Here is a 26671-nt window from a genome sequence, read left to right as displayed (position 1 = left end):
TTCGGACGTCTAGCCTCCTAGACTGTGAGAAAATAAATTTCTCTTTGTTAAAGCCATCCACTTGTGGTATTTCTGTTATAGCAGCACTAGATAACCAAAATAATCAGCATTACCTGGAAACTTATTAAAAATGCAAATTCTTGGGCCCCATATGAACCTACTGAACCAGAAACTCAAGGAGAGGGGATCTGTGATTTAACAAACCCTGCAGCTGATTCTGATGCATGCTAAACTTTGAGAACCACTGTTCTATACCACTCTAGACCAATGAGATCAAAACCTTTGGGAACAGAGCCTGGCATCAGTATTTTAATAAAATAGCCCACTTTATAAAGTGCTAATTTTTATAATTAGCAGCCAGCTTTGAAACCCTCTGCACTATACAGGTATCCCCATCATCATACTCATCTGGGAACTGTTGTTGCTTTGTGGTTGTGTTCAAATCCTCAAGTCATTGGGCTGGGATTCAAAAGTGGCCCCTCTACCTGGCCTTTCCTCCTCTCTGGACTCAAACACTGACTTCATAGCTGGCACAGGATTTAAAAGCAGCCCCTGACTCACAATAAAAAAACAAAAAACCAAACCCATTGCTGTCAAGTTGATTCTGACTCATAGCAACCCTATAGCACAGAGTAGAACTACCCCATAGGATTTCCAGGGAGCGGCTGGTGGATTCCAACCGCCAAGCTTTTGGTTAGCAGCCAAGCTCTTCAACCACTTCACCACCAGGGCTTCCTGACTCACAATACACATCCTAATTTGGAAGCTGGATACTGCAACCTCAGTTCATACTTGGTCCATTTTCTCCAACCAGCTTCTTTTCTGCGTATTAAGGTTAATCATATGAAATTTCCAATATCCAGTTGTTTTTGGATCTACAAAAACAGCAATTTCATACGGCCTGCAGTAGCTCTCTGAGGGGGGTCTTCTTTCTCTTTTGTAGTTAACCTATCTACTTCTAGTGCTTACCATTCGGTATGTGCTGTAAACATTAGTTTTAAAAAAAAAAGACTATACATCTCTCTAAGTCAGGGCTGCCAGGAAGCAGAGGGTGTGGTGACTATTGGTGAGGAAGGTGGCCTAAAGCAAAATCAACACAGAGAACTGATTTTCCATCAAAGAAAAATTCCAAAAAACTAAAATGTTGTTGAAATAAATAGTTGATATTCAGGTCTAACTAAAATACCAAACCAAGATGATTTTTATACAACAGGCACTAAATGAATGAATAAGGAAAAAAAAAAAAACCCAAAACAAAAACGAAATTAAAGCTAACTAAAAAGTTAAAAAAACAAACCCCTGAAATTAAAATAATCAAACTTACAATCATGATTCAGTTATTTAAAATATTAATATTTTAATGTTATTAATATCTATATTGAAAACACCTTTGGAAACAGAAACTAAGTTTTACTGAGAATTCATGCTGAGAGAAAGGCAAAGAGAAACACTCCAAAGAAAAGTAACTCATTTGGTTTTGGTAATTTAAAGGTTATTTATCTTCTCAGTGTCATTTTTTAATATATCTTTTTTGTTACGTTGGATCAGTGCCTTGCTTGTGAATCTACACTCTTAGCCGAAGTTGCATTACTGAAAATAACTTATCTTGGTTCTATTTCTAGTATTGACAAGTGTAAGTAATAACTCTGGCTATCTTCCTAAATCTCTCTATGCGATATTCTCACCTACAAGTCAGAACTAAATAATAATAATCGATGACATACCATAAATACATACGTGGCAAGTTTGCTCATATCATTTCACAATACGAACTAAAATTAGCTCAGTCTAGAATTTTGGAGATGGAAAGGGCCTGGAGATAGATTCTGTAGCTCAACTCTCACATTTTATAAGGGAAGAAATTAAGGCCCCAAGAAGTCATGCAACTTGTCCCCAGTTCTACTGCTGGGAGTGACAGAACTGGAGAAAGAATTCTGGTTTCCAGACTGCTAGCATGCTTTTCTTTCTACTAAAATGCAACAGGTTCTGACGCTGGAAACTTTTAAAAAAATCAAAAGAGCAAATGAATCATGATGGAAATAGTGCATTTTGGAAAATACCATAAGCAGAAGTTTCTCAGCTAAAAATCAAATTAGAGAGTGAGTACCAATGCTTCATAGAACACTAGGAACAAGAAAGGCCACTGAGTCTTTTGTAACTCTCAACTGATTAAATCTCTCAGTGGAATTACATAGGGTTAAAAAATCCCATAGCACTACAATCAGACATCTTGATGACCAAATTGAGGAGCTTATATGCTGAAAATGCTTGTTGAATGAATGAATAAATGGCTTCTCCTAACTACTAAGCTCCACACGCCACTGCACTACATGGAAGTAAAAGAATCCCTTACTTTCTTGGAGATAGGGAATTTACTTCTATTCCTGCTATAGGCTCCCAATTAAATAAGCATTAACTAGTATTTAAAAAAAAAAAAAAAAAAGTTGCCATCGAGCTGATTCCAACTCATGGCAACCTATGTGTTTCAGTAAAACTATGCTCCAAAAGGTTTTCAATGACTTTGACCTTTCAGAAGTAGATCACCAGGGCTTTCTTCCGAGGTGCCTCTGGGTAGATATGAACCACTCACCTTTTGCTTAAGGTGCTCTGGTTGCATAATGGTTAAGCACTTGGTTGATAACTGACAAGGTTGGCAGTTCAAACTCACCATAGCTCCATGAAAGAAAAGACCTGGCAACCTGCTCCTGTAAAAATTACAGCCTAGGAAACCCTACGGGGCAGTTCTACTCTGTCCTATACGGTTGCTGTGAGTTCGAACTGACTCTACGGCACACAACCACAAACGTTCAGTTAGTAGCCAAGAACTTAACCCTCTGCACTGGTTATTTCCAAATACCAGCTGCTGTCGAGTCAATTTCAACTCATGGCAACCCCATGTGTTTTGGAAGTAGATTGCCAGAACTTTCTTCTGAGGCACCTCTGGGTGGAGTGGAGCTACCAACCTTTTGGTTAGCAGCTGAGTGTGTTTACTGTTTGTGTCACTCAGGGAATCCTAAATAACCATCACCCCATTGCTGCAGAGTAGATTCTGACTCATTAGTCCTTTCTAAATTCCTGAAAGAGTACTAAGCCATGTCACAGAAACTACAAATTACAGACCATATCTGAAAGTTTTATAACAACAAAGATTAGCAGGGAACTTCATCCATAATTTCTTCTAAAGGATATGATTAACACACAGATTAAAGAAGATCATGGAGAATAAACACTTCAAATTGAGAGGAGTAAATCACTAAGCAATCAGTTAACCTGAAACAGTGACAATTACCCTGCATTTCAAAGCTCTCATAGGCCAGTCAGGAACCGAAGGGTATTCCAAAACAGACAATGAACCAACTGTGATCCAGAAAGGAAACAGGCCAATCTTTCAACAGGATGTTGAAACACGTTCATATAAAGCACACTTGAATTTTCAAATCAATTTAAGCTTCTTCCTTCAATCTAGAGTGGTTTTTTTTTTCTAACATCAAAAGAATCAGATTTTAGTGACTTGAAAGCTGTCTCTCTAGGTTTTTCACACTTGAATATTTTCACAGTCAAACAAAGAAAGGCCTAGGAACATGAAAGCTCAACCTCCCCAATAACCAACTTGAAACTTGATCTAATTCAAAGCCTGAAATGCTACCATCAGCTTAATTACAGTCCATTTAAACAATTCCTTTCTTTTGAGAGAATAGCCCAGATTAACCGGAATTTTAGCATACGCTAAACCAGGATTAGAAAACCTTGAAAGTTATTTTAAGGAATTAAACAAAATTAGTTTAAAAATTCTTACTTATTTTGGATTGAATTGATTTTTATCCATTCTATCCAATCAATGGAACTTCCTTCATTAAAAATTGCTTGTGTGTGAATCTATGTACCACGGTTTATCCATATCTGTGTGGCAAACTCTTAAATGAATGTCCCTTTGCATTTATATTTCAAGTCTAATGAATGCCAAAACAAATTTTCATTCCTTGGCTTCTTATCTGTGGATACCTTCCGAGCAGCACAGAGCTAAAACAATATTTATTTATCCACTTCATGCCCAAAATGTTCACAGTTTAAATCCAGAGTCAACAGTTCATTAAAGGAATCATCAAGAGGCTGAAACCATCTATAAAGTGCAGATTTCGGCTATAGTTAGGTTTCTTATTTCTATTTTTTCCTTATCTTTATTTCTAGGAGAAGACAACTATTGTTAAAAGTGCTGCAAATGCCTCCTAGGTCAGGTGACCATGTAATTTATCATCTAAACTGAGCCACTTTTGACAGTGAAAGAGGGTGCTATAAATTATTAGGCCAGGACCACAAGTGCAAACTGGTGGTTTGAGGCAAACTGATATGTAGTCACCTTACTCCTTGGAGTTCAAGTGAGGGCACAGGCTTTCACGTTTTTTTGAGGTCCTCTGAAGGTATCAGGAAGCTCTCTAATCAAAAGGGTCTGTTTAGTCAAAGTCCCTGTGACCCATGTTCTATTTGTTCCTGCGTCCTATGGCATCCTGTTTCTGCACTTACCCGACCACCATGTCCTTGGGTCCAGCAGTCACAGTGCAGATCCCATCCTCACAGTGCTTCCCCACCAGGCTGTGCGCATGCAGGTGGATGTTTTTTCCATTTGTGACCAGCTGAACAATAACCTTTGCAGGTCCCACATAGTTGCAGATCTATGTAAGAAGCACATTTCAGAAGTCAGCACACTTGACTATACAGCAACATGCAAAACTGCTTATGAGAGGCTGGTAAACACAGAAAGATACACAATTATGCATACACATAGATAGATGACCATAGCTCCATTTTTTAAAATATGCACTGAACAAATGATGGGATGAAAATAAATCAAAATGCTAATGGTGATTGTTTTCAGAGGTGGGAGAAGATACTCCAGGAAGCTGACCACTTAAAATACAGTATGTATTGTTAAGTTGGAACAATGCACCTTCGGGGATGCGGTGTAACTATAAAGTACCCCCTTCCTACTAAGAACATGTTTTCATCTGCACCCTCCTCACAATTTTTGGTCACATGAGCTGGATGAATGATGGGTAATACGGGAATTTATGATTAACAGAAAGCAAGGGAAGGAGGGAGGTGAGCAGAAATAGTGCATCCTAACTGCCACGATGAGGCAGGAGAGAGAGCCCTGCCCAGGGACCTGGTTCTGAACGTTGGCTGTGGACACTCAAGTCCAAGGACTTGGCCCACAGTCAACTGTTAGGATACTTTGGCCTTTGGGACCTCTATGCCATGAGCTCTGATTACTGAGTTACATATGCCCAGGTCACGAAAGTTTCCTCCATTCAAAAATGGTATATTTTCTAAGTGGAAATCCTTGGATTTGACACTTGTTTATCCCTTATTTTATAAAATCAGATTTTTTCATTTAAGCTATTTTATCTTTTTTACTGTTATACCCTAAGAATGATGAGGACAGCAATAAAAAGGAAATAGCATGGAGATAATGACATTTTAAACAAGGATCCTTGGACATCCTTGCTCCTCCAGTTGGTCTTCTAGCCTCTTTTAGAAGACCAGATTTCTTTCTTTGAGAAAACCCCAACACTAAAATCATACCTCTAAAAATAAGCTCTAATGACCTTATATTTACCTCCTAGAATCCTATTAAGTCAGAACCCTGTGATAATTTCAGTCCACCTCTTAGATACAGTGTATGGAAGTGTACTGTATCTCCTTACAAGATGACCAACCATCTGGGATGCAGGGCTTTCAGTGCTGAACAAGGTGACCACCCTATCTCCTTAGCTCACATGATCTCTTTCCGAGGAAATACATGACCTAAATCCAGGATCTCCCAACTATACAATCATTAGAAACCAATCAATCTGTATGTACAAGCAGCCCAGAATCCAAAGGAAAAGTAGGAGGGAATCCCACCCAGAGATGGCTCCTTAATGGAAGTCCTTCCGGTTTAACTTGGTAAAGAGCCTACACCCGCCGATAAGACTTCTTGGAAAGAGGCAGAATCCCTTTCAACAAGGCCACTCTTAATACGAACATCATCAAATGGATTCATATTCCACTCAGGCAAAGGGGTTTGGTAGATTTTTCTCAGTATGGATTTTTCACAAATCTAATCTTTTAACACAAGGTTTGAGAAATCGATGAGAGCTGGGATTATTCCCCACAGGTTTGGGGGGAGTGCTTCCTCCCCTGGCTTGGTAGATCTACCAAATCCCTGCCTCAGTGGAACATGAGTCCATTTGATGATGTTTATATTAGGAGTGGCCTTGTTGAACGGGATTCTGTCTCTTTCCAATAAGTCTTATTGGCAGGTGTAGGTTCTTTACCAAGTTAAACCAGAAGGACTTCCATCAAGGAGCCATCTCTGGGTGGGACTCTCCTCTAATCAACAGTGTGACTCCACTGGAAATCTTAGTGCCTCTCTGCCTGAACCTGGGTTCACAGCAGCTGCAAAGTTTGCTTCTGAACCCCTTAACTCCCCTTCCAAGGAGTGGAGGCACTAGCAGGAGTGGCCTCCAGTCCTTGCAGAGCAAGTTGATCCCAAAGAGGATTTAGGCTTAAATTTGAATTTGCCTACTTCAAAGCACAAATAAATAATTTCTTAAACAGGTATGCAAAAAAAAAAAAAAATCCCAAAAACCAAAAAAAAAGTTGCCGTCCAGTTGACTCTGACTCATGGCAACCCCATGTATGTCAGAATAGAACTGTGGTCCATAGGGTTTTCAATGGCTGATTTTTCAGAAGTAGATCACCAGCCTTTCTTCTGAGGTGACTCTGGGTGAACTCAAACCCCCAACCTTTCAGTTAGCAATCAAGTATGTTAACCATTTGTATCACCCAGGGGCTCTTTAACTTACAAAAAATTAGTCATTAAAAACTCTATGGAGCACAGTTCTACTCTGACACACATGGGGTCCCCAGGAGCAGGAAATGACTTTACAGGAACTGGTTTCAAGCAGGTATAGCACTTTCAAAAAACCCTCTAAGGAAGTCCGCCTGGAGCAAGGGAGAATGAAGAAAATCAAAGACACAAGGGAAAGATTAGTCGAAAGGACTAATGGACCACAACTACCACGGCCTCCACCAGACTGAGTCCAGCAAGCTAGACGATGCCCAGCTACCACCGCCGACTGCTCTGACAGGGATCATAATAGAGCGTCTCAGAAAGAGCTGGAGAAAATGTAGAACAAAATTCTAAATCACAAAAAAAGACCAGATTTACTGGTCTAACAGAGGCTGAAAAAACCCCTAGAGTATGACCCCCGGACACCCTTTTAACTCAGTACTGAAGTCACTCCTGAGGTTCACCTTTCAGCCTATGATTAGACAGGCCCATAAAACAAAACGAGATTAAAGGGGCACACCAACCGGGGCAAGGACGAGAAGGCAGGAGGGGACAGGAAATCTGGTAATGGGGAACCCAAAGTCGAGAAGCAGAGAGTGTTGACATGTCATGGGTTGGCAACCAATCTCACAAAACAATACATGTATTAATTGTTTAATGAGAAACTAATTTGCTCTGTAAACCCTCATCTAAAACAATTTAAAAATGATTTTAAAAAACCCCTCTGGGCATACAGTAATTAAGAACTTAATGCTTTTCCTTTTATAACAGGTAGAAAGTCTTTTCCCTTTAAATGTAGGACAGGGAATAAGTTCTAGGTTTGCTCCAAAGTTGGTGGTTGTCCCTTCATACTCGCTGGATTGGTGAAACCAATTTCTGTGCCTTGGTGACCACATCTAAAGTCAGTCTTTGTTGCACTGATATAACCCACAGGGACTTCTTCAGTAATAAACACTGAAAGAGCACTAAATAGACCATGTCATTTCATCTTTAAGTGACACTGAACCCACCCAGAGTGCAACAGTGTAAGGCACGATGGAATACTTCACTTGGGTGAAATAAGGTAGGCTTTCCATTTAAGTAGGAGACGGGAAGAAATCCAGTGATTATAGCTCAATCACTTTGTATTTCTAGACCCTTCAGTGTTACCACTCTGAAGGAATTAGTCAGTGGCATGGAAGGAAATAGGTGGGAGGTGTCCTCAACAAATACTCATAATTTTTTCACTATTAACTTCACGATTGAAGGGTGGCAAGAATGAGGAACTGGGTGCTCACTGAGGTAAAAGATCTGAAAATTTGCCAGTGACTAATGTGGCGTTTGATCCATTTGAAAGAGTCTAAGTCAGCATGCCATCATCTGGTTTTTACATAGACCACAGGGCAATGACAGGGAAGCCCTTGGGTTTTGTGGACTTTCCAAAATACTGACTGAAAGAAGAAAGCTGAAGTGTGGGGACAGAAAAAAAAGATACCATTTTCAGATTATATGGCTCTTGAAGGCATTGGAATTATAATTGGAGGAGAGTATACTTTATAAAATGCCATGATCATTGAGTTATTTGCAGTTGATTCAGAAATTCATTTGTTCTGTGGAGCCCTGGTGGTGCAGTGCTTAAGTGATAGGACTGCTAACCAAAAGCTCGGCAGTTCAAATCCACTAGCCGCTCCTTGGAAACCCTATGAGGCAGTTCTACTTTGTCCTCTAGGGTTGCTACGGGTCGGAATGGACTCGGAGCAACGGGTATGGAGAATTTAATTGTTTTATTCAGCCTCCCTTTTACTTCTTTGAATAGTGGTTCCCTTAAAAACTGTTTATTAGACAGCAACTGTATCTGCAAGAAAGGGTAGGTTATTGTTGAAAGACTGAATATAGTAGGCTTAACACTGGTTAAGCTTTGAATTCGCTAAGGAGACAAAAGTGATAAAATGCCTGAAGGAAGATTCCTTTTCTTAGTTTTGAATGAAAGCATTTTTGGTACAAAGAGGAATACTTATTCTTCCTGGAGGAGTAATAATGCCACAATCTTTTTATCTTGCCATCCCTTGATAAAAAAAAAAAAGCTAATTTTCTCTTCATTCTCTCCTCCCTCCCCATCACTATCCATAAAAATAATCTCTGAAAATAAAAGTTAAATTTTTGTATTACTTTAATTGTTAATTTGGGCAAGGATTATTTGGGATTACATAACCATGTGAAAATTTTAAATAATACTAACCTTTCAAAAATTCTCCAACTTTCTCATTAAAATCTTATCCCAAAAGTCAAATAAAATAAATCTTTCTCTAAAAATTTCTTCAATGATTTTTTTTTTCCTTAAACTGAGGAAAAAGATTACACAACGTGCTTTGTTATAATGGATAGTGTTGCTTCTAGCCAATGGATGCCATTTGACAGGATGAATAGTTGGCAGAGAAATAACTAACACAGGACAAACTCATCTGTCCTGAATCCAGCTTGAACTCTCAGATACTAGCTGTGAAATAAAGTGTACTATGTCATATGAAAATACACATTTTTAAAAATAGACAGGGATAGTTATCTAGGCCCACTGTTTAAAACTGCTCAATATATTCCTTTTAACAATTAAAGTAATATTTAAATTTTATGGGCATATCATTGAATTGGAAAAACTGTGTTTCATTTGTCTAAACTTAGTCTTCCTATATATCCCTTGACTCTATCAAAGAGAAGCAACCTAGTTGTCTGATTCTGCTGCCAATGTTTATCTTTTGCAATAGGTTTCACCTTCGAGGCCCCACACTGTTAATCCCACTCTGACTTTTCTAATGTAAATATTTTATTTAATTAAAATCAGTTAATGGTCTGACAATAAAAATGCTGCTTACTGAATACTGCTGTTAAACTTTCATTATATTGGTTGTTAAATTAGAAAAAAGCTAATAAAACATAAGCTGCTTTTGGACCTGTTTTAAAAAAGTGGTTCCAAATAAATACTGAATTTTAAAAATATTGAATTTTAAGTGATAACATGCATAATTAGCTACAAAGGAAAATGGACTTTAGGGGCAGACTATCTGGGTTTGAAGTCAGTTCTGCCACTTACTGTTTGTGTGACCTTGGGCAGTGCTCAGTTTCCTCATCTGTAAAATAGGGATACCTCAAAGCACTATTGTGAGGACTGAGAAAAATAGTACATATAAAGTGTTCAGAACAGTGTCCAGCAAATAGTAGCAGTACACAAGTGTTAACTATTATTCTATCCATTACTGTAATGTACTCTTCTATCCAGAGCTCTTTAAATAATCCAAATGTACTGAGATGATCTAAAAAAAAAAAATCCTGTTTAAAAGCAGATGGGTGTAAGAAATGACTGATTCAGACAACTTCTATTCCTAGGGTAACTCTTTTTCCAGAGTGTCATATTTTATTGGGCTGGTTAACTTTCTATTAGTAATTATTGTTATTATAGTAACACTAACCATTCCTGGGAGAGTTAGGATGTCCTGGCTTCCTGATGAAATCAAGACTTTCTTCCCGGAACCCTCTGACTCAACACCTGATGACCACAGGCTACCTTTGCTTTTTAAATAAGAAACAGAAACCAAGGGTCTCAGATAACACCTAACTTAGTCAAATCACCATGTCCTTTTATTTAAAAGGACTCTGTCATACTGTGGCAAAGTACATACAGGCTCTTCAAAAATGATTAAGAGGACCAGTTTCAAATTTTCTGAGAAACAGAATTTGAATGTCCAGTTTACTCTCTGGGTAAAACTGACCAAATAACTTTGGGAGAATGTAGAGTCAACATGGAGCCCTGGTGGTGGCGCAGTGGTTAAGAGTGGTTAAAATGTCGGCAGTTGGAATCCACCAACTGCTCCTTGGAAACCCTATGGGGCAGTTCTACTCTGTACTATAGGGTCACTATGAGTTGTAATCGACCGATGACAATGGGTTTGGTTTGGAGTCAACATAAATGTAAGCCATGACATAGGAAGTAGTTTTCTTCAGATTAGTTTTTCCCCTGAAGTGATGATGATAATAATGAAGAAGAGGAGGAGGAAAAGATCCACAATTTTCAAACAGAAATCGGTCCAACTTTACTTGGGTACTTGACTTAGTCCTCTGTATAAAGTAGCAGAGCAATGTGGTTAAGTCCAAGGGATTCAGAGCCAGTCTGCCTGGTTCAAATTCCTGTTGCTACTTATTAGCTGTGTGAATTGGGCAAGATGGTTAACATCTCTGGACTTCCACTTCTCCATCTTTAAAGTGAGAGTAACAATAAAATTGATTTCATAACACTGTTTTAAAGATTAAATGAGTTAATATAATATTTGGCATCTAATGGGATTAGCAACCCAAATATAAATCCTCTTTTCCATCTAGGCTCGCTGACAAGCCAACATTTATCCATTCATTCAGTGAGTATTTATGATGCCCTCTTAAGGTCCCTAGGAGTCCCTGGGTGGTACAAATAGCTAACCAAAAGACTGGCAGCTAGAGTTCCCCAGAGGCACCTCAAAAGAAATTCCTGTCAATCTACTTCCAAAAAATCAGCCCTTGAAAACTCTATGGATCACAATTTTACTCTGACACACTTGGGGTCACCATGAGTCTAAATCTACCCAACAGCAATTGGTAACTGGTATGTTTCATGCACTGTCAAGGGGTGAAGGGCTACATGGTGAGCACAGACCAGGCACAGCTCTTGTTCTTATGAGGATTAAAGAGTGGCATGGATACTAACTAAATACTCTCACAAATAAATGTGTAACTGAGATCAGAGCTACAAAGGTTATATCTATAGGTATCTCTCTCTCTCTTTCCCTCCCTCCCTCTCTCATAACAGGGATTTGACCTGGTCAGGAAGTCAAGAAAGCTTCCCGATAAGGGCTGAGATCTGAAAGATGAGTGGAATGTACCAAAGGAAGGAGATGGGTAGGGGATGAGAAGAGTGTTCCTGCATGGAGAACAGCATGCAAAAAGATTGTGGTGAGAAGCCTACTCATATCTACTTATCACCACTTCTCAGTGATTGCTACCACCTGGGGTGTCCCTTGCATCTCTCCTTTACCTAGAACCATCTATTCTTCAAGGTTAAGACTTGAATTTAAGTTTTCCATGACACCCTCCTCACCACTTCAGTCCACAAACCTCTACCACTGTCCCTTTTTTGGAATATGATTGGAAGGTGGGGGGAGGGGAGGATCAGAAAAACCATATGCAACAAGAAGACAGTAAAACCAATTGAAAATTCAAGGGTTATTGTCTTATCTCTCTTGCTTGTTAAATTCCCAGAGCACATACTATCTATACTTCATAACTTACTGTGTTTTATGGAAGGCAACATGTGAACTCAGCTTATCTTCACAACAGCCCTGTGGGGCCAGTAGTCGTACCCCATTATACAGCCAAGGGAACAGAGGCTCATTACAATGAAGTAAACTGCCACAGTTCCTATAATTCTAGTGATTGGGCAGCACTTTAAGCTTGGGTGCGTCTTCCTCCAAAGCCCATGCTCTTTCCATTACATTGTGCTACCACCTGTTTCTTTCTTTCTTTCTTTTTTTTTTGGTATACATCTAGTCTAGTCTGTGTTTTATAAATCTATTTTGCCTAGTACAGTGTTGGTACATGGTATGAATTGCTGAAAAGTGTGATTTTTTAGGGGGGTGTTTACTGTAAGAAAGGAGGTCTCAGAATTAGTTGTGACAGGTGGCAGAAGTATGCTTATCCCCTTGCTCCTTCATTTAAATATAAAAAATCATGCCACAGACATTAATCCACGTATTCATTGTTCTCTTAGGTTGCAAGTCAGATTATAAGGCAGGAAGAAAAAAACAAACGAAAGGAAGAAGGAAAATGGAAGGAAGGAAAGAAAGGGAACATTGTTTTTAATAATACATCTCCTCTCAGTAATTAAAAATAGTCAAGTTTTGTTGTCCCTTATTATTTGTTAAGCACCCAAGAAGCACAGAATAATAAGTAAGACAGTACAGATCCATGTCTAATACAGTTTCTGGCAAGTTAACTATAAAGTAGAAAAGTTTAGGAAAGTCAGTTTCTTCCTTCTTTCTAAGGCAAGGGATTCCAATTTTATCTAATCTGAGACTGAATCACAATTTTCCTCCTCTCAGCTCTGTGATTTTACCAAGTTATATAATCTCTCTGAGCCTCAGGCTACACATCTACAAAACGGGCTAATAATGTGACCTCAGAGTGCTGTTGTGAGGACTGCATAGTGTCTGGCACATGATATGGTAGGCACCAAAGAAGCACAGTTTCTTTCCTTTTATTTGTTGTGGGTCTCACAACAACCCTGAGAGGTAGACAGGACTGGTACTATTATCCCCATTTAGATAAGGAAACAGGGGTTCAGACAGATTGAGGGACAAGTGACAAAACCTAAGGTTAGACAGCTAAGACAGAGAACCTTGGAATTCACTCTTGACCGGCTCACTGTAAACAACATGGTTGTTTTTCCAGTAGTTTTCATGGATTTGCATTGATTCATTCACATTTTTTCACCTGGCTTAGCCCCCTACTTGATTGTCCAACAGCACATATGGTCCAAGATGTAGGCTGGGATGAGAAAACTTGCCATTAAACACAACAAAATGGACTAAGAGGATCTCTCAACTATGCAGAGAAGATAAAAACTGTCTACATAGAACCCTGCTCTGAAAACTAGGGTTTTTCTGTCATACTTTTTGACCTAGGGTTTCCTTTTTTGGTTTGTTTAATTTTCAGTTTCATTCCATCAAATATAGCTACTTATAATAATCATGCTTCTTTTAGAAAATCAAGTAACACACTACGGCTAAGACTCTGGGAACTGTTGGTGGGCATTATCTCGTTAATAAATTACAAATAAACACCTACCCTTTGATGGCCTAAATATACATGATTGCAAAAGAATATGGGAATAGTAGATGGTTTGCAACTTACAAATGAATTGTGTTACAAATGTTCATTTATAAGCCAGTTTTTTGGGAATGGGGTGCATCTGTAAACAGAAAAGGGTTTAAAATAGTGGTTGGTACTTTAGTATCACTTCTTTTCTATACTTTTTACCCTGATTATTGACTTATATGCAATCTCAATTTTTTTTTTTAAACAAAGTATAAAATAAGTAATATCTAGTCAAACCTACACAGTGACCACTTCTCAACACCTCCACCGCTACCTCTTGGTTTCAAGCCACCATTCCCTGTCTTCTGAGTTTTCGCATTAGATCCTAAGTGTCCTGCATCTGCCCCACCTCCCCACGGCCTATCCTGAGGGACTCTGCTCAAGTCAGGCCATGCCAAGTCTTGTCACTTTGCTGCTCAAACCCTCCAAAAGCGAACATTTTTGAAGCTGAGTGAAAAGTACAAGGGGCTCATTCTACTGTTCTGTGTACTCCTCTCTATCGTTAAAAAATTTCCATAAGAAATTAAAAAAGAAAGAAAGAAAACCAAACCTCCAATGGCAGTGCCTTTTCATCTCACCTAGAGTTTAAAAGCCAACACCCTTACAATGGTTTACAGATCCCTCACTGTCTGACCTCCATTTCCTCTCTGGCCTTATTTCTAACTACTCCGCCACTCTCCCCCACTCCTCCTTGGTCCCTGCCACCCCAGCCTCCTTGCTGTTTTTGAACATGCCAGTTCAGCTCCCACCTCCCAGCCTTTCTACCTGCTGATTCCTCTGCCTGGAACACTCTTTCCTGGATATGTGCATATTCTCTTGCCTTCCTTCAGACCTTCCACAAATGCCATTCTCCTGGCGAGGCTCTCACTGACCACCCTCCCCCTATTTAAACTTGTACCACTCCCATTCCTGCATTCCTTATTCCTCTCTCCTGCTTTATTTTTTTTCCCATTCATTAATTACTATTTAATATACTATGTATTTTTCTTATTTTGATCATTGCCTATCCCCCTATCAGATGGAAATTCTATAAGAGCAGATGGTTGATATTTTCCCTGCTATATCCCCAGCACCTGGAACAATGCTTGTCATATTGTACGCATCCAATAATTAATTCTTCAGTGATTGCATGATTAAAATATGTTACCTGTGAAAGATAACTTACTAAAATATAGAGTTGTGTTACATAAAACAAGAAAAATCCTGTTGCAGATACAAGGAAAAGATTAGTCCAAAGGACTAATGGACCACAGCTACCACGACCTCCACCAGACTGAGTCCAGTACAGCTAGATGGTCCCCGGCTACCATCACTGACTGCTCTGACTGGGATCACAACAGAGGGTCCTGGACAGAGATGAAGAAGGATATAGAACAAAATTCTAACTCACAAAAAAAGACCAGATCTACTGGCCTGGCAGACTGGAGAAACCTCGAGAGTATGGCCCCCGGACACCCTTTTAGCTCAGTGGTGAAATCACTCCCAGGGTTCACCATTCAGCCAGGGATTGGACGGCCCCATAAAACAAAACGGGACTAATGAGGCACAGCAGTCCAGGGACGAGGACCAAAAGGTCGGAGGGGACAGGAAAGCTGGTGATAAGGAACCCAAGGTTGAGAAAAGACAGTGTTGACATGTCATGGGGTTGTTACCCATTGTCATAGGGCAATATGTGTACTAACTGTTTAATGAGAAACTACTTGTTCTATAAATCTTCATCTAAGGTACAAAAAAAAAAGAATTGTCTATGTGAGATCAAACTGACAAAAGCAACTCAAAAGGATTGATGGGAAGCCTTGGGGGCAGTGAGTTGAAGTTAATGGTGATGGAATAATTTGGAAAAGGATAGTGAGAATAGCAGCACAACTGGAAGAATGTAATTGATGTCACTGAATTGTACATGTAAAAACTTCTGAAGTGGTGTAACTCTGGCTATGAATATTTTCACCAAAAAAAAAAAAAAAAAAGGTCCTCCAAGGTCGAGAAGGGAGAGTGTTGACATATGTCATGGGGTTGTTAACCAATGTCATAAAACAATATGTGTACTGAGTGTTTACTGAGAAACTATTTGTTCTGTAAACCTTCATCTAAAGTACAATAAAAAAAATTAAAAAAAAATCCTGTTGCCGTCGAGTCGATTCCAACGCATGATGACCCCATATGCTAAGCAGGGGGTGGACCTAAGTGATTACTTTCGTTTGCTATTTTGTCTTTTCAATTAAAAAGAAAAAGAAAAAACAAAAAAAAAGACTAGATCCCAGTTTAGCCCCTCAATTGGCTATTTAAGTTAGAATGTGATTACTAACTTACTATCAGCCAGAGCAGGACATTAGCCTGTGTTGCTGGAAGGATGTCTGGGTGGGGCTCTGGTCTCTGCTCTGTAGTATGCTGAGAGGAATCTAACCACTGAGAGGCAGGAATTCAGCAGCTGTGGAACAGTGAAGAGAAGGTGGGAAACCAAGGTAGCAGCTCTCCCCCTGAAGTCACAAGGGTACTTTGCTCTTCTCACCCCAACTACTACTGCCCATAAGGCACTCTCTCTCCTGTAGTCTTAGTACGTGACTTAAACATTTTCTTTACTCACTCCCTTGTTATCACCCTCAGGGATTTGGGATTCCCATTTCTGGTCCCACCTCAATTTCACAGTGCCTTACTCCTCAAATAAGAGTGCCTTTCTTCGATGTTCACTCTGGTGACTCACAGTGACAACAACCCCACAGGACCTTATCACCATGCAGTGCAGAGCTACATCTCCAAGATCTCAAGCTTACGATTCCCTTTCAATAAAGAGCACATGCTTGGGAGTCAGACAGGCCTGCTCTGAATCCCAGCTCCTTTCATTACTAGCTGGTGACCATCTCTGCAAGTTACTTAATCTTTTTGACTTGTTTTCTCATCTGTAAAATGTGAACACAAATATATAATCTCTAACTTTTCATAAGGATTAAAGGAGATAAAGTGCCTAGTACAGTTCATGATACATACCAGGTCAAAACAAATGACAGTGATTCAACGATTTGATATATTTCTTCGTGCCTTAAGCACATGTCTGCAATTGATCTTCTCTTCATTTAATGAGAAGGTGGAAGTCACTGCATGAGAGTCCCTTCAACTGCTCTTCTCCTTACTGTTACCCAGGCTCAAAACGTCCCTGTGACGTCACATATCCTCCCGTTTCAGAGAAAAACAGGTTTGTTCCCTATTCCAGGGCTAACCACTCCGTTTCTGCCCTTGATGCCATACTTCTTCCAGACCTCCTTGAATTACATTCCTCCCTCCGTCTCCAAAGGATCCTTCTCCTTAGTCCACAAACATACATTCTCCCTTATCCTAAAAAACCCAAAAAACAAACAAAACAAAATCTTTCCTGATGATGACAACTGTAAAGGTTAGCAGTTACTGAAAGCCACCTATGAGTCAAAACCAAAAAAAACCTGTTGCCGTTGATTCCAAGTCATAGCGACTCTACGGGACAGAGTAGAACTGCCCTCACAGGGTTTCCAAGGAGCAGTTGGTGGATTCCAACTGCCAATCTTTTTTGGTTAGCAGCAGAGAGCTTAACCACTTTGCCAAGAAATACAGACACACTCTTCATTTGATCTTTTCTATAATCCAATAGGGAAGGTTCTCAAAAGGTACTAATACCTGCTTGAGTACCATTCTTTTTCTCCCCTTTTTCGTTACCAAATATGAAAGAAAAATCTCTAATGCTAATGTCCAAACACCTACTTAGTCTGCAAACCCTTTGCAAATTAACTAATTTCCCTATTCCTCAAAAGAAGAAATGCTTAAAGGTCATGACTGGCTCCATGTTTCCAAACCACTAGCCACTTCTTATTCTTCATCCCATTTAACCTCTCTGAAGCATGGATGTTACACTGCCTCCTCGAAACTCTCCTCTCCGACCTTACTGCCTTAGGAGAAGCAGCCAGTGAAGTTTCACCGAGACTGGTCCTTAGGCCATTTCTAATCTTTACATGATCTTTTCTTCGATACTCTTATCTAGTCTCCAAGAATTAATTTTCTACTTCATCCAGATGATTCCTAAATTTAATCTCATGTTCTCATCTTCCTTTCAAGCATATTTAACATTTCCAGCTGCTTTCAGGACATCTTCTTGGCAATAAAGCCTTTCAAACTCAACACACACAAGACTTATCACCTCTTGTTAAATGAAACTGTTGTTGGGTGCCATAGAGTCGATTCTGACTCATAGCAGCACCATGTGACAGAGTAGAACTGCCTCAAAGGGTTTTCTTGGCTGTAATCTTACCAAAGCAGATTGCCAGGTCTTTCTCCCACAGAGCGACTAAGTAGGTTCAAGCTGACAACCTTTGGGTGAGCAGCTGAGTGCCCAGCAGTTGCGCCACCAGGACTTCTTGTTAAACTACAACCTCGATTTTGCTGAAATACGTCAATTGCACTGAAGTCCTATCACTTGGATTTCTCTGTTTCTTGTCTTCTACATTTAATCCGTTGCCAAATTTGGGCCAGATGACACCCTCAAAATCCCTGGCATTTGCCCCTTTCCTCTATTCTCACTACCTTAGTTTTTCTATTTTAGCTTGAACCCTTAGTATACCTGATAAAGAACCATTGTGGTTCTTCCAACAGGTGTTCCTGGACCGTTCCCCTCCCTTAGCAGATCACTACAAGATTTATATTTATAATGCTTATTACAACAGAGCCCTGGTGGCACAGTGGTTAAAGCACTCGGCTGCGAACCAGTAGGTTGGCGGTTTGAACCTACCAGCAGCTCTGCAGGAGAAGGATGTTGCAGTCTGCTTCCGTAAAGATTACAGCCTTGGAAACTTTATAGGGCAGGTCTACTCTGTCCTATAGTATTGCTATGAGTGGGAATCAACTCAACAGCTGTGGGTTTTAATGCCTATTCCACAATGCTGATCATATAATTCTTCTATTAAAACTTCCACTGCCTACCTATTTTCTACAAAACCAAGTCTAAATTCTTGAGCCCTGCATGATTTGGCCCTATCATACCTCTCCAAAGTTATTCCCACCCTTCCCCTTCATGTACTCTTTATTCCTGCAGAATTATTCACTAGTTCCCATCCAACCTCAAAGAGGTCTGTTTTTTGAGCCTTTGTTGCTGATTTTTCTGCTTGTGCTGTTTTCTCTAGTTGGATTTACGCTTTCAGATTTCTACCTTTCTCTCAAGATCCAGCCCAAATGCAATCTCTGCTTTGAAGCCTTCTGTAATCACCACCCCCACCCCCAACTAGCTGCTTCGTAAGTTTATCTTTACCTTAGAGCCATTAGGTCATTCATCCTTTCATTCAAAAATTACTTTATTCAGCAATTTCTATATAGCAGCCACAGGTGCTGGTTTATACAATAGTGAAGGAAACAAATACAATCTCATCATACTTCAGATATTTAACAATATATTTTAGTTCCTCTATCACACTGATTTATCTTGAGGACAAATATACTATCTAATTATTTTTTCTATTTCTCTAATCCCCTGTACAGAACTGCACCAAACTCATTGCCGTTGAGTAAATTCCAACTCACAGCGACCCTACAGGACACAGCAGAACTGCCCATAGGGTTTCCAAGGAGCAGCTGGGGGATTCCAACTGCCGACCTTTTTGGTTAGCAGTCGAGCTCTTAACCACTGGGCCACCAGGGCTCACAGCACAGAACCAGTACCTACTTAATCGATATTTGTGAAAAGAACTAATAAATAAATAAATCACTGGCTCCACCATGGTGAGAAAGGAGGGTGCAGAAAAATGTGTAACATCCCCCGGGCCAGCATTAGGAAATGATACTAACAGCAGGGCCCATCAGGCTATTTTATTCTTTGTTTATTGGTTTACTGGTCATTTGTCAGGGTTCATCTCACTCATACAAACCAAGAGGGATTAATCTGATGAGTTTCTGAAAAGTCCTAGCAAAATATGAGCACGTAAAGCCAATTACCTCGCGAAATGTAACCAGGGCTTTGAACCAGTTCATTTAGATTCGAACCTCTGCTGAGAATTTTGCATTTCCACCCCAGATATACTGAATCAGAATCTGCATTTTAACAAGATCCCCAGGTGATTCTTAATCCCTGCTGATAATTTACATTTCTACCCCAGATATACTGAATCAGAATCTACATTTTAACAAGATTGAAGCCCTGAATTTAACCAACTCCTCGGCTTGAAATCATAGTTAGGAACACTTAAACCTGGCACTGTTCTTATTTCTAAGATAAGAGGATTCATTTTTGAAGTACTTGTACTCCTTTAGAAAAATAACTTTCATTTATAGAGCAACTGGCTGAAGGGATACTAAAATATCCTTAATTTTTCTAAATTCACTTCTCAGGTAAAATTCAACCCCGAGATACAGTTTCTCAACTGTGCCGGGGCTTAGACAAGGCAGTAGGATGGGTGGAAAACAATCAAGGGTTAGTTCCAGATAAAATAGAAGTGAAACCGGGACTAAGAGAGGCCCTGCCTTTGCCACAGGCACTGTGTGATCTGGACAACTGATCTCGAATTCACTACCACAGCTATCCTCTGCCAGGGCAGCTGCCTCAGAGGGCTTTTCCCACCAGTAGCCCAGATACATGCTGTCATCCTCCACTGGAAACAGACCTCACTTCACAGCGTCAGGTTATGTTTCCAGTCACTGAAAAATGTCCCAGGACTGTGAGATCAGAAAGCTTCAACCTATACGAACTTGTTGTTTATTTTCAAGTAGGATTCAGGGGTTTGGAGAAAACAACAACAGAGATGACAGCACCCTTTGTAGACAGTTTGAATAAATCGTGCGTCATAGAAATGCCTCAAAATTCTCAAATTTTTTGGAATAATGTTCTCTGTGGGAAACCCACATACATTTGTGTGAGCCATGTCTTCTTTTTAATATGGTGTGTTAAGTTTACCTCTCTCAAAAATAATTTTACTTCTCGCTTGTTTATTTAGAGGGCTGGTCTGAAGTCTGCAAACTGTCAGATGAAAACCTTTGCGTTAACTTTTAGTTCCAATTTTTAGTGCTCCAGTCCAGTAGAAATGGAAGAAGCACTGAGTATCAAGCAGCAGAGATCTGAAGTTCAGAGCCAGAATTCTAGTCACCACTTACTGCTTGATCCTGCATGAGTCACCTAACTTCTCTGGGCCTTTTTATTCTTAATCTGTAGACTCTCTGGATGATGTCTACGGTACCTTCCAGCTCTAAAATTCTATGATTTTTTGTTATACGCATAAGACACACAGGACAACATTCAAAGATCACATTTTCAAACTCAAAAGAAAAAAAAAAAGTTTAAAATCACAGAATTTCTGAGTTGAAAGGGACTTTATAGAAAAACTTAATTTTGAAACTGTGAACATTTCAAATACATTTCACCACAATTCACTGTTACGCGAAAACACACAATCAACATTCAAATTACCTGTTGCAATGGGCCTCTGAGAGCATGGAAAATCAAAATTTAGAGACAAAAAAAAACTTTTATGTTAGGCAAAGCTTTCAGCTTCTGTCCTTAAAGCTGAGATTGAGCACCCAAAGTCTTTATTTTCCGAAAAATCCAAGGAAGGCCCTGGGAGTTAATCCTGAGAGTAAAGAGCTATCTGTTCTGCGGATATCTGGGATATCTCAAAAATGCTTCAATGTAAACAAAAACCAAACTGTTAGTTGATTCCACCTCATAGCAACCCTATAGGACAGAGTACAACTGCCCCATAGAGTTTCCAAGGAGCAGCTGGTGGTTTTGAACTGCTGATCTTTTGGTTAGTAGCCAAACTCTTAGAACCACCATGCCACCATGAACAAGCAGGGGGAAAAGACCACAAAAGCAAACAAGAACAAAATGAGAAATTATAATCTAAAATGATTTTTAAAATGCTTGTAGACTACATAAAAAACAATTAAAAAGATCAGACCATGTGGAAGGTATGACTGAACTACGCCTAAAATAAATATTTTAGGTTTCTGATATATTTCTTCTTTAAAAAACATTATTAAGAAAAATTTTTTTAACATTCTTTTAAAACTGTTAAGGTCTCTTAGCACGTGTTTTGGACCCAAACTTAATTTGAGATAATTAAAAACACCTTCTGACTCTGCGATACTCAAATTTACTTGGGATTAAATATCACTGATTACTCTCTTCTAAAAGGCATATAATGATCTTCATGATACAATTTTCTTCCTTAGAAAACCTAATCTACCATGTTCACTGAAATCCGCTAGTTAGAAAAGTAATTAAATAATTTTGTTCTCAATGACTGAAAATACTTAGAGACATTATTCCATGTAGAACTTAATTTGTACTATAGTAAACAGGGTCGCCATGAGTCAGAATTGACTCAATGGAACACAACAATGACAACATAAATAGTATATATTTACCATAGTAAATACAGCTGCCTAGTACAGGAATTCAGACCACTATGGGAAGAAGACAATTAACTGTTTCTTTCTTCAGAAGGAAAGTACACAAGATAAAGAGTATTTCAGCTATTCTTCTGTGATTTCCTGTGGAAAACCCCTACTAAACTGGGAGAATTACAAATGAGTAGATCTGGGAAATTTTCTACGTCTGATTTCTTAGTGCCACTTGATTGGTTATTTTACACCCCAGGACACTGATAAGGCAAAACAGAAAACACAATCTAAGTGTTAGATTGAGGTTAACCAAAATATTGTACCGTCTACACACTATGATGTAAACAAAAAGAAAAAGGGGGAAACACCAACATTTCTAACACGTTCTCAGATAACATCAGCTAGCGATTTGGAAAAATGGTAGTGCTTTAAGATGATAACTTTACATTGTTCAGCCTGTATAAATATACTAAAACACATATACATGAAATAAACCATAAACTTTGATGCTTGGATGAAATAGGCTGCTTGCCATTAATTTCCATTATTTTTATAAACCTGTCAGAAAATTCTAATTGCCTTATAACCAACTCTTGATTATCCCTGGTTATGAAGTTAAGATGTATTAAGTAAAAATCTTACTCATGGCATTAAAAAAAAAAAATTTTGCTGATGGTAAATGATCTTCACACAAGTTAGCTTCCCTGTCTTGCAGTCATCCAGCTTATTTCCGAACCAGTCCAGTAACGTTCTACCCTCAGGCAGCTCCTATTCTTTCAACAAGGGAAATCTTTCTCTCCAGGGGCTTCCACTCATTGCTCTTTATTTCATCCTCTTGGGACAGATAGGATGTATCTCATCACTCTTTATTATGACAGCCAGTCAGATAGCTGAAGACAACAAACTCCTCGATGCTATAAATATTCTCAGGTTTAGTAACTACTCCCCCTTCAAGGAAGGTATGAGTTCTGCAACACTCTACTCTAAACACACTCTAAAAAAAACAAAACAAAACCCTTACCATTGAGCAGATTCCGACTCATAGCGACCCTATAGGACAGAACAGAACTGTCCCATACGGTTTCTGGTTTCTCTTTACGAAGGAACTGGTTTCTATTTCTCCACAAACATGGTAGCGTACATAGCATTCCTGGTGTAGTCTGTTAACAGAGTGGGAGTGGGACCGCTACCTCCTTGGACTTATATACACCATACTTCTGTTAATGTAGCCTAATCTGGAAACCCTGGTGGTGAAGTGGTTAAGAGTTCGGTTGCTAACCAAAGGTCGGCAGTTCGAATCCACCAGGTGCTCCTTGGAAACCCTATAGGGCACTTCTACGGAATCGACTTGAGGGCAACAAATTTGGAATATGGAATTAAGGAGCCCTGGTGACACAGTGGCTAAAGCGCTCAGCTGCTAACCGAAAGGTTGGCAGTTCGAACCCACCAGCTGCTCCATGTGAGGAAGATGTGGCAGTCTGCTTCCTTAAAGAGTTACAACATTGGAAACCCTATGGGGGCAGTTCTACTCTGTCCTATAGGGTCACTGAGTCGGAAATGACTCAACGGCAGTGGGGTTTTTTTTTTTTAATGTGAAATCACTTGTTTGACAGTCACATTGCATTGTTGGCTCATGTTGAGTCCTTTAATAATCAAAACTCAGATCTCTGCATGCATTGCTGCTAAATCATATCTCTTCCACCTTGTACTTGTAGTAATTTGTTTTCTGGATGCATTTATCTCTTAAATATTGTTTTAAGAATTTGGCCCTCTTCCCCAGCTTTTCAAGATTAATTTAAACTCAAATTATTTGATATCTACCACTTCATGTCACCTGAAAATTTGGTAAGAACCTCATTCAGGACTTTACTTAAGACACTGATAAAACATACTGAAGTGGCTGAGGCAAAATTCCGGGGGTTTATCACTGGAAACATCCTCCAGGTTGACATCACCAGCATAAGAAATATTGTTAATCCCAGCAGTACCAAATCAGAGCTCTCTAGCATCTCATTATTTCATCATTCCAGGAATCTTGTCAAAGAAGACAGTGAGGTATAGTTGGTGTAATTTATTCTTACTAAGGTGCCAGAGATGGACACCTAGCTTTCTCATCTCTGGTTTGGGAAATACATCCATCAAATACCATCATCCCTCTATCACCAAATAGAGGGAGGAGGGCCCATCTAGCCAGAAGGTGATCTCAGGTTAGGTGTACTCCTTTCTCCCCCCACACACAGACAGACACTTCCAGAGCATCCTTGGAAAAGACATTCCTCCAGCAAATCCTGGGTAACACCTTTATTACCGTCCCATACAGCTCTGCTTCCTGGTTGCACCATGTGATCCAGGGGGCAGATGATCATGTTCATGTGTGTGATCACAGAGACTGCCTAGCATGTAGTGTGCACTGGGTGAACATGTGCTGGATGAATGTGAGGAATGGAAGAAGATCAGGAAGGCTGTGAAACCTACAAATGGCATGCTCCCGGTTTGGATGCATTCAGGTTTCTGATCTAGCACACCCTTTAAATCAAAGCTCTAATTGATGCCTTTTGTTTCTAGATTCTTATTTTAGAAACTAATAAAACAACCTGACTTTACAATAACTTCTAAAGGTTGTAGTCAATCTTACATAAACGAAAAGAATTAAAATATTGATCGTCTTACATATCAAAAAAATAAAGATAAATCAATAAGGATGGGAACGCCTCTAAAACTGAATATAAGCAAAATGAACCTACCTGTATACCACAATGGTAACATAAATACATAAAAGAACACAGAATTCTGACTGAATATCTTCTGTTGAATATATATTCTAAGGTCAAAAGAATGGCAAAGAAATTTTCAACTGAATTTAGTAAATTTGTAGCTGGTGTTGATATAGCAATTCTAAAAATATTCTGTGTGTATTTTAGTGCTGAGTAAAGTGAGTACACATACTGGTATTGTTGGCAACTAGGGTTTTCATTATTGGAGAAGGGAAATACAAATATGGAATGGGGGAAGGAAAGGAAGAAGCCTGTGGTGCTGAATTGTAATTAGTATGAATTCAAGATTTTAAAAAAAAATCCATTTTCTAGCTTTGTCTACTGAAAAAGCCTAGAAGAAATGAATATATCTAGTATCCAGGTGGAGCCATGGGTGGTGTAAATGGTTAATGTGCTCGGCTGTTAACTGAAAGATTGGAGGTTTGAGTCTACCCAGTGGTGTCTTGTAAGAAAGAACTGGAGATCACTTCCAAAAATTCAGCCATTGAAAGTCCTATAAAAGCACAGTTCTACTCTGACGCAACATGGAGTTGCCATGAATCAGAAATGACTCGCCTACAACTAATTTCAAGTCACTATAGAGACAGAATGAAAAGAGAAGCTATTCTTGGTCAAGTTACTTTATTTCCTCAAACCTCAGTTTCTTAAACTCAAAAACTGGGATAATATCATCTAACTTGCAGAGTTGTATAAGGATTACACAATACCTGGCTCATAGTAAGAATTCCATAAATGACAAACGGGAATAACATTTCTTTTGTTACTTCTGTTACTAATTGGTGAGCAATAATTAAATGCTCAAGGAACGAAAAGAAACTCAGTTTCATTTTAAAGAAATATTTATTGTACATCCACCAGCAGAAGAAGATATAAAGAATAAGGCATGGACCTTGCCCTCAAGAAATAAAGTCTCTAGGTGGGGAGACAGGCATATAAGTGAATAACTGTGAAACAATATGAAGTACAGTAATAGACATATGCAAGGATATAATGGGCTTATTAAGGAGGGTCACTAAGAGACCACCTAACTCAGTTGCGGGGTGGGTGCAAATCAGGACAGATATTCTGAAGGAGTCATTATACAGAAAGATATGTCCAAAAAATACTTGGGAAATAAATGATAGGACAAAGAGTTAAAATGATATTTCAAAGAGATGAAAATAGTCAGGATGATAAAAACCATGATTCCTCAGAAATGAAGAACAATTATAACTCAACTTTATGGCTATTAAAAGGCAACTTAATGACAAAATACATTCTAAAACCATAAACACCCCAGCATAAGGGAAGCAATCAGGATTAAGTAGGATTAATAAAGTAGGCTTTTTGAGCTTGTCTTTGACAGAAGAAAGCAAAGTAGATGAATTCCAGAGTCAGAAAAGATATTTCGTATAAAAGTACAGATGTATCAATGAGAAGGTCCATCAGGTGCATCTTAGCAATGAAATGCCATGCAGTCCTTAGCAAGAATAAGGTAGATAATCAAACCTGACACTCACTCACTATGTACCAGATACTGATGTTTACATACATTAACTCATTTGAATCTTCCCAGCAATCTTATGAGGTAGGTATAGTTTTTCATCCCCATATTATAGAGGCACAGAGAGGTTAACCAACTTGCCCAAGGTTACACAGCTAATAAGGAGCAGAGATGGATTTGAACCCAGGTAGTCTGCGGAGCCCTGGTGGTGCATTAGTTAAGAGCTCGGCTGCTAAGTGAAAGGTTAGCAGTCAGAATCCACCAGCCACTCCTTGGAAATCCTATGGGGCAGTTCTACTCTGCCCTACATACAGAGTTGCTATGAGTTGGAATTGACTCGATAGCAGCAGGTTTGGGTTT

At 39.3% G+C, this 26671-nt stretch overlaps 1 protein-coding gene across 4 annotated transcripts in view; it reads right to left on the bottom strand.

Moving 5' to 3' along the window:
* The window catches only part of NFKB1 (nuclear factor kappa B subunit 1), a 137882-nt gene that overhangs the window by 47933 nt on the left and 63278 nt on the right, over positions 1 to 26671 (bottom strand). For all 4 annotated transcript variants that reach the window (XM_023734735.1, XM_023734734.1, XM_004380249.2 and 1 more), the window contains one exon: positions 4522 to 4670. In XM_023734735.1, the coding sequence (XP_023590503.1) occupies positions 4522 to 4670 (149 nt within the window). The remainder of the gene's footprint in view (positions 1 to 4521; positions 4671 to 26671) is intronic.

This window comes from Trichechus manatus, unplaced genomic scaffold (assembly GCF_000243295.1).
Source record: "Trichechus manatus latirostris isolate Lorelei unplaced genomic scaffold, TriManLat1.0 scaffold00071, whole genome shotgun sequence".
NCBI lineage: Eukaryota > Metazoa > Chordata > Mammalia > Sirenia > Trichechidae > Trichechus > Trichechus manatus.
Note: the sequence above shows the minus strand (reverse complement) of the source record. Positions and strands in the feature narration are given on the sequence as shown.